We start from the raw sequence: 7,258 nt of genomic DNA, 5'->3' as shown, positions 1-7,258 counted from the left end.
GAGAGCGCTTGTCTGTGCGCCCCGAGCGGGGCTGGGACTCTTCCAAGATGCCCACGTTCGCACAGAGACCTCGGATCGCGGAAGCTCGCGTCTCAAAACGCCTGTGGGTCAAGGGTGTCCATCTCGGTCGGATCTGGGGCGGGACGACCCCCCACTGCTGTTCCCTGGGCGCGGGCAGGGTCAGAGGCTCCGCTTGGCCTCGCCCTGGATGAGACGCGCGTGCCCGGAGTCACCCGGCCGCCGTCGGCGTCGTGTCTTCAGTCCTTGTTGACTCCAGGTTTTTGGGATGCGTATTAACGCCAGACTCCCGCAAAGTCTTGCCTTCAAAACTCAGCCGCTGGGGAGACACGGGTGGAGGGGGGACTGGAAACGTGGCCTCGACGCCTCTACAGAGCCCCTCCAGCATTGGGAGGCCTAAGTACCTCAAGGTTCAGGCCCCCGGAAGGAGTCGGGGGAGGGAGGTCCGGTGCTGTACGTGTGAAGGAGCTACCCCACAAACGCCAGGGAGACAGTGAGGGAGGGGTTCTTGGGTTTGTAACGTCTTAACATCGCTGATCGACCACAGCTGTGCAGGAGGGGCAGTAGGTATCTGTTGCTACAGTTACCGGAACCTTTGCCAGGACTAGTGCAGAACCACGGGTGAGGATAGTGGGGAAGCCTGCGTGGGGCAAGGGAAGGGTGAAGCAGTGAGAAGAGGGAAGGGCAGCAGAGGCCTGAGTGGTTGCAGGTTCACACACTGAGCTGCCAGTGACTGCCTAGCTCAAACGGGCTCAAATCCAGAGGCCACCATTGCTCCTCACCGCTACCCCCAGGTCCAGCTGTCCACTAGCTCTGCCATGATTGATACTGCAGCTCAAACAGTGCCAACTAAGACCCACTCTCCTCCGCCTGCTATGGGCAACACGGTGTGGTTACAGCTTTACTCCTGTCCTCTTTCCCCAGGCTGGCAGCTCAGGGAGGGATGTCTTGTCTGTTACAACTGCAAGCTCTCCAGTAAAGAAGGAATTTCCTCTTCTACACAGCTGGTTTTTCATTGGTGCTGCTTGCCCATTCCCTGAGCTGTGACTGCCCAAGGAGTGGGAGGTTGGTGGTGCCTCCAGCCAATCAGGGGCAGACCCCGGGGCTGCCTGGGAACAGGACTATGGCACAAACTGAATGAGTGCTGGGAGCAACCCACAGGGCTCTGCGCATGCACGTCTTCCTTCACTGACATGAAATGCAGAAAAGGCAGCTTTGCCACAGCACAGCAGAATGCACAGAACGTGGCCGCCCAAGGCTCTGTCCTTGACCCTGTTGTCCAGAAGCCATTTACCAAAGGCTCACAGGCACTGAGTGCCCCGTGCACATAGCCAGACACTGCACTCATGCAGCGGAAAGGACAGTGAATGAGACTTGGTCCCTGGCCTCCAAAGTCATAGGGCGTAGCGGCTGTCATCAGGCACTGACGAGGGCCAGGAGGGGGACCTCTTAAGGGGCCATGCAGTTATGGAAGCCAAAAAGAAAGGCGGCCTGCAGTGAGGATGGAGTGGTCGGCCTGAAGCCATCTCTAGCAAGTGGCCAGGACTCTGATTGTTCTGTGCAGGTTGGAGGTAGGTGGCGAGTCTGAGAAAGGGGCCAGAAAGACTCCCCAGCAACTGCTGGCAAAGGGTGAAGGGCACATTGCCACAGGATGCAAGCCACCTGCCTTTGCAGGGGGGAAGATGGGCACTCAGCTCAGGCACTCCTATGGCAGGGTCAGCAAAACAAGCAGGTTGCAGCAGGGGTCTGTGCACTGCTGTGTAAATGTGGGGGGCATCAGCAGGTAGACAGCGGCTGATAACAGGGTTTCAAGAGCCTTCCTGGGGCAGAAAGACCAGGGGAGAAGTGTGCATCACCCTTGGGGTTAAGGGATAGTTGTCTGTTGGATGTTGCTTCCTGGGGATGCCTGAAAAGCCAGTTCAGCCTGCGGGGACCAGGCCACCACCCACCTGATGTGAGCGTTTCCTCCAGTCCCTGCTGGGTGCTCAATCTGGCGGACAGGGAAGCTGAGGGTGCTGTTCTGAGTGGTGGCTGAACCGAGCCACAGGGCCCTGCTGGACGCAAGAACACTGGAGGCCAGGGAAGACAGGGCTGAGGTCAGCCCTGAGCGGAATGGAGTAGGGACTCAGGGTGGGTCAGGGAACTGGAAAGTGGGCACTGTGCACGCAGCCCTTGAGGGGAGCCCAGGTAGGGACCCCCCACCATGTGCAGAAGGCAGCTGCCTGCTCAGCTGCATCCCACAGCCAGGTGTCGCCGCAGCCTCGGTTGGAAGCAGGATGTGCTCCTCCATGCGCTCGCTCGCTATCAGAAAATGACTCCAAAAACTGAAGTGTTTGAGTTTCATTCACACAAAACACAGACGTCATCTGTGACACTCTGTCCCAGAGACAGGGCCTTCCCTCATGCCTGTTACTGGGATGTAGATAAACAAAAGAACAAATCAAACAAACTGCAAATGACTCTGTGTCTTTTCCTAATCAATACAGCAACAGTCCTCAGTGGTACTGCACCACTCTGGAAAAAATGCCTTCAGGTTCCTTCCCATCCCCCAAGGCAGCAGCAAATCCTTCGTGTCGCCTCCTATTGGCCAAGGCAGCCAAAGATTTAAAAGTCTTTGGTTCGTAGATGGCCAGATCCGCTAGGACTTTCCTGTTGAGCTCCACCTGGCACTGGGAAAAGAAAGAATCAGAACCTGCAGTCAGTGTGCGTGGGCGAGGCGCTGGCTCAGGCTGCACACTCGCCTGGGGGGAGGGAAGGCCCAGGAGAATCCTATCTGGGTGGCACAGCAGAGGACTTGCAGGCAGGATGCTGAAGGATAAATGTGGACAAGGGTGAGGGAGGCACCTGTGGAATCTGCAGGGCGGCTGGAGTCCAATCCCAACGTCAGCCCAGGGAACCAAACGCCTTGTTCAGGGTCCTTGGTGGCCACCCTGACTGAACTGACTGCTGGCTGCTGGCCTGGGGTAACACTTTAAGCCAACTTGGAAGTGCTCACAAGACCCGCAGAGGATTTCAGAAACTAGTGAAGTGCCCACAAGAGAGCTAAGAACTGCAGATGATTTCAGAAGCTAGTGAACAATGCCAGAGTTTAAGGAGCAGAAAAGAAGGGGGGCTGTCTCTGAGCATTAAATTCAGCTACCAAGGCTGGGTGCGCTGTCTCGCCTGTAATCCCAGCACCTTGGGAGGCCAAGGCAGGCAGGTCACCTGGGGTCAGAGGTTCGAGACTGGCCTGACCAACATGGAAAAACCTCATCTGTCCTAAAAAATACAAGAGAAAGGGCCGGGCGCGGTGGCTCAGCCTGTAATCCCAGCATTTTGGGAGGCCGAGACGGGCGGATCAAAAGGTCAGGAGATCGAGACCATCCTGGCTAACACGGTGAAACCCTGTCTCTACTAAAAAAATACAAAAAACGAGCCGGGTGAGGTGGCTCACGCCTGTAATCCCAGCACTTTGGGAGGCCGAGACAGGCAGATCAAAAGGGCAGGAGATCGAGACCATCCTGGCTAACACGGTGAAACACCGTCTCTACTAAAAAAATACAAAAAACTAACTGGGCGTGGTGGCGGATGCCTGTAGTTCCAGCTACTCGGGAGGCTGAGGCAGGAGAATGGCGTGAACCCGGGAGGCGGAGCTTGCAGTGAGCTGAGATCCGGCCACTGTACTCCAGCCTGGGCGACAGAGCGAGACTCCGTCTCAAAAAAAAAAAAAAAAAAGAAAAAAACCCACAAGGCCGGGCACGGTGGCTCACGTCTATAATCCCAGCACTTTGGGAGGCTGAGGCAGGCGGATCACCAGGTCAGGAGATTGAGACCATCCTGGCTAACACAGTGAAACCCTGTCTCTACCAAACTCCTGATGTCAGGTGATCTGCCTGCCTCGGACTCTCAAAGTACTGGGATTGCAAGTGTGAGCCACCACACCCAACTTCATTGTTTAAACTTTTAAATTAAACTTTGAAGCTAAAGTCAAGTTTTTCTACACCCTTTTTCTTTTACTTTTTTTTTTTTTTTTGAGACAGTCTTGTTCTGTCACCCAGGCTGGAGTGCAGTGGTGTGATCTCGGCTCACTGCAGTCTCTGCCTCCCAAGTTCAAGTGATTCTCCTGCCTCAGCCTCCAAAGTAGCTGGGACTACAGAAGCCCACCACCATGCCCAGCTAATTTCTTGTATTTTTAGTAGAGACGGGGTTTCACCGTGTTAGCCAGGATGGTCTCCATCTCCTGACCTCGTGATCTGCCCACCTCGGCTTTCCAAAGTTTTGGGATAACAGGCGTGAGCCACCACGCCCGGCCTCTTTTCTCTTAATGGGGAAACATCAGGACTTACATTCCAGAAACACATGACTTGTTTCCAATTCTGCTCTGCTGCCAACCAGTGTGGTAAGCTCCCAGACTTGCGAGAACCCCACACAAAGACAGAGTGCAGCTACAGTGCGGCGGGAGTGGCACCCCTCACCTCTGCTGCATGGACCACTACTGGGCTGGATCAGGTCTGATGGGAGGGTTTTATTTATTTTTTGAGATGGAGTCTTGCTCTGTTGCCCAGGCTGGAGCGCAGTCGCGTGATCTCAGCTCACTGCAGCCTCCACCTCCCAAGTTGTCAAGCGATTTTCCTGCCTCAGCCTCCGGAGTAGGTGGAATTCTAGGTGCCTGCCACCACGTCCGGCTAATGTTTGTATTTTTAGTAGAGACAGGGTTTCACTACCTTGGCCAGGATAGTCTCCAACTCCTGCCCACCTCAGCCTCCCAAAGTGCTGGGATCACAGACGTGAGCCACCCCACCCGGCCATGGCTTTCTTTATTCTTTGTCAGACAGGGTCTCGCTCTCACCTAGGCTAGAGTGCAGTGGTGCCATCATAGCTCACTGCAGCTTCAAACCCCTGGGGGCTCAAAGTGATCCTCCTGCCTCAGACTCCTCAATAGCTGACACTACAGGTCTGTGCCACCACACCCAGCTATTTTTACTAGTTTTTTTTTGTAGAGAGTGGTCTCACTATGTTGCCCAGGCTGTTGCTGGCACTATTCCTAGGCACAATCCCATCACTCATCAACATGGGAACTGTGACCTGCTCCGTTTCCAACCTGGGCTGGTTCACCCCTCCTTAGGCAACCTGGTGGTCCCCTGCTCCCAAGAGGTCACCATATTGATACCAAACTTAACATGGACACCCCATCAGCAAAGAAAACTACAGCCCAGAAGTCAGTCTCAGGGATCCTCTGGCCAAAGCCTCCTGAGTCGCTGGGCTATGGGAGGCACCGCCACACCCCACATGATGGTTTCTGCAGATGTCCATAATTTCAGCAGGGCCCACATGCTCACCCATACCTTCACTAAATTGCCAATGAACGCTGGATACTTCAGGCCGTGTTCCTGGCTAGCAGCTGTAATTCGATTAATCCAGAGCTGAAATAAGAAAACATGGAGATACTTAAAAATGACTTCTGGATGTTATGTCCTAGCAAAGGCTCTAATTGAACTAAGGAATATTTTTCTAAAAGTAAATAGGAAAATAAAAAAAGCAAATAGCTATGATGGTGACATCACACTCCAGCCTGAGTGAAATCAAGACCCTGTTTCAAAATTAAAAACAGCAAAAACCTGGCTGGGCGCAGTGGCTCAGGCCTGTAATCCCAGCACTTTAGGAGGGCAAGGCAGGCCGATCATTTCAGGTCAGGAGTTCGACACCAGCCTGGCCAACATAGCTGAACCCGGTCTCTACTAAAAACACAAAAATTAGCTTGGTGACGCACACCTGCCGTCCCAGTTACTCGGGAGACTGGGGTGGAAGAATCGCGTGAACCCAGGAGGCGGAGGTTGCATTAAGCCTAGATCACGCCATTGCACTCCAGCCTGGGTGACAGAGTGAGACTCCGTGGGAAGGAAAAAAAAAAAAAAAACGGCCGGGCGCGGTGGCTCACACCTGTAATCCCAGCACTTTGGGAGGCCGAGGTGGGCGGATCACGATGTCAGGAGATCGAGACCATCCTGGCTGACACTGTCAAACCCCATCTCTACTAAAAATACAAAAAATTAGGACGTGGTGGCGGGCGCCTGTAGTCCCAACAGGAGAATGGCGTGAACCCGGGAGGCGGAGCTTGCAGCGAGCCACTCCAGCGTGGGCGACAGAGCGAGACTCTGCCTCAAAAAAAACACAAAAAAACAAAAACACGGGTATGTTAGATGGTAGGTTCATGAGGCTGAGGTGGGAGTGGTGAGGCGCAGAAATGAGATGGCACGTGGACAGAGTGGAGGCGCTAGCCTCTCAAAAATGCCGGGGGTTCCGGGTGTGCAGAGGTTGCCAGCAGGCGTGGGCTCTACGAGGACCACCACGGCAGCAGACAGTGGCCCTGGAGGGTGGGCAAGGGGCTGGGTTGACTTCAGCTGTCGGAGGGAAGGGAAGCCACCGGAGGGGAGATGAGAGCAGCAGCGACTAGGGCGGTGGCTGGCGACGCAGGAAGAGTGGCAAGGCGGCTCTGCAGTGGCCCGGGCGAGGGGCTGGAGCAGGGGTTGACAGTGGGGGTGGCGAGGGGGGCGGGAGAACGGATGTCCCACAGTCAGCCTGCGGGGCGACATAATTTGTCGGAGTTTCGAAGCGAGGTATGAAAGGAAGAAAGGAAGGAGCTGAGGGTGGCCGAGCGGCTGCACACTCGCTGGGTCGCGAAGCAGAGACGCAGGGGCCGCGAGCGCCCTGGCCGGCCGGTGTCCCGGGTCCACGCTTACGGTCCTCATGTTCTTTTTCTTCAGGTATCGGGCTTTGGTGCATTTCACAAAGGCTCGAATCACGGCTCTAACCGCCAAACTGTAGCAGCGATTTTTCCTCCCCCGGAAGTGCTGGGTCAGAAAACGAGAAACCAAGGTTGTCAGCGAGGCCCGCGCCGGCCGCCCCTTGGCCCGCGGGATCTCCCGCGCGTCCAGTGCCCAGGCCGGGCGAGCGGCACTCACCCTGGCGTGCTTCAGCACCTCCTGGATCCGAAAGTAGCGGTCGGTGACGCGATTCCGCAGCCAGAGCTGCGCCGTGAGGAAGACCATGGTGCCTGCAGGCCGGCGTCCCGTATACTCAACAACGCATGCGCCGCGCCACCGCCATCTTGCCCGGGTCGGAAATAGCGGTCACGAACGCTTCCGGGTCAGCGCCTGCGATGACTTCCGGGGCGAAGGTCGTCTCCCGTCAGCCCGCGGGTGCCGGGCTGCGTCTCTGAACCCGCGGTGGTGGCGCTTGTAGGGGAGCGGGTGTGGAGCCC

At 55.9% G+C, this 7,258-nt stretch overlaps 1 protein-coding gene across 3 annotated transcripts; it reads right to left on the bottom strand.

The window, feature by feature from the left end:
* Window positions 1-2,343: 2,343 nt before the first annotated feature.
* MRPL20 (mitochondrial ribosomal protein L20) lies at window positions 2,344-7,088 on the bottom strand. 3 transcript variants are annotated; one of them, XR_012427666.1, is made up of 4 exons: window positions 6,960-7,088; window positions 6,665-6,848; window positions 5,343-5,420; window positions 2,344-2,687 (listed from the first exon to the last, which is right to left on the bottom strand). XR_012427666.1 is itself a non-coding variant. In XM_005545085.2 (4 exons), exons 1-4 carry the CDS (start codon window positions 7,044-7,046, stop codon window positions 2,514-2,516), a joined length of 450 nt encoding a protein of 149 aa, XP_005545142.1. In that variant the 5' UTR covers window positions 7,047-7,088; the 3' UTR covers window positions 2,344-2,513. The 3 variants fall into 3 exon arrangements, 2 of the variants coding, with proteins under 2 accessions (XP_005545142.1, XP_073879941.1); XM_005545085.2 differs by having other exon boundaries at window positions 6,738-6,848; XM_074023840.1 differs by lacking the exon at window positions 2,344-2,687 and adding an exon at window positions 4,503-4,682 and having other exon boundaries at window positions 6,738-6,848.
* Window positions 7,089-7,258: the final 170 nt, after the last annotated feature.

This window comes from Macaca fascicularis, chromosome 1, assembly GCF_037993035.2.
Source record: "Macaca fascicularis isolate 582-1 chromosome 1, T2T-MFA8v1.1".
In the NCBI taxonomy this organism is placed as follows: Eukaryota; Metazoa; Chordata; class Mammalia; order Primates; family Cercopithecidae; genus Macaca; species Macaca fascicularis.
This window is presented reverse-complemented; position numbering and strand designations above follow the sequence as displayed.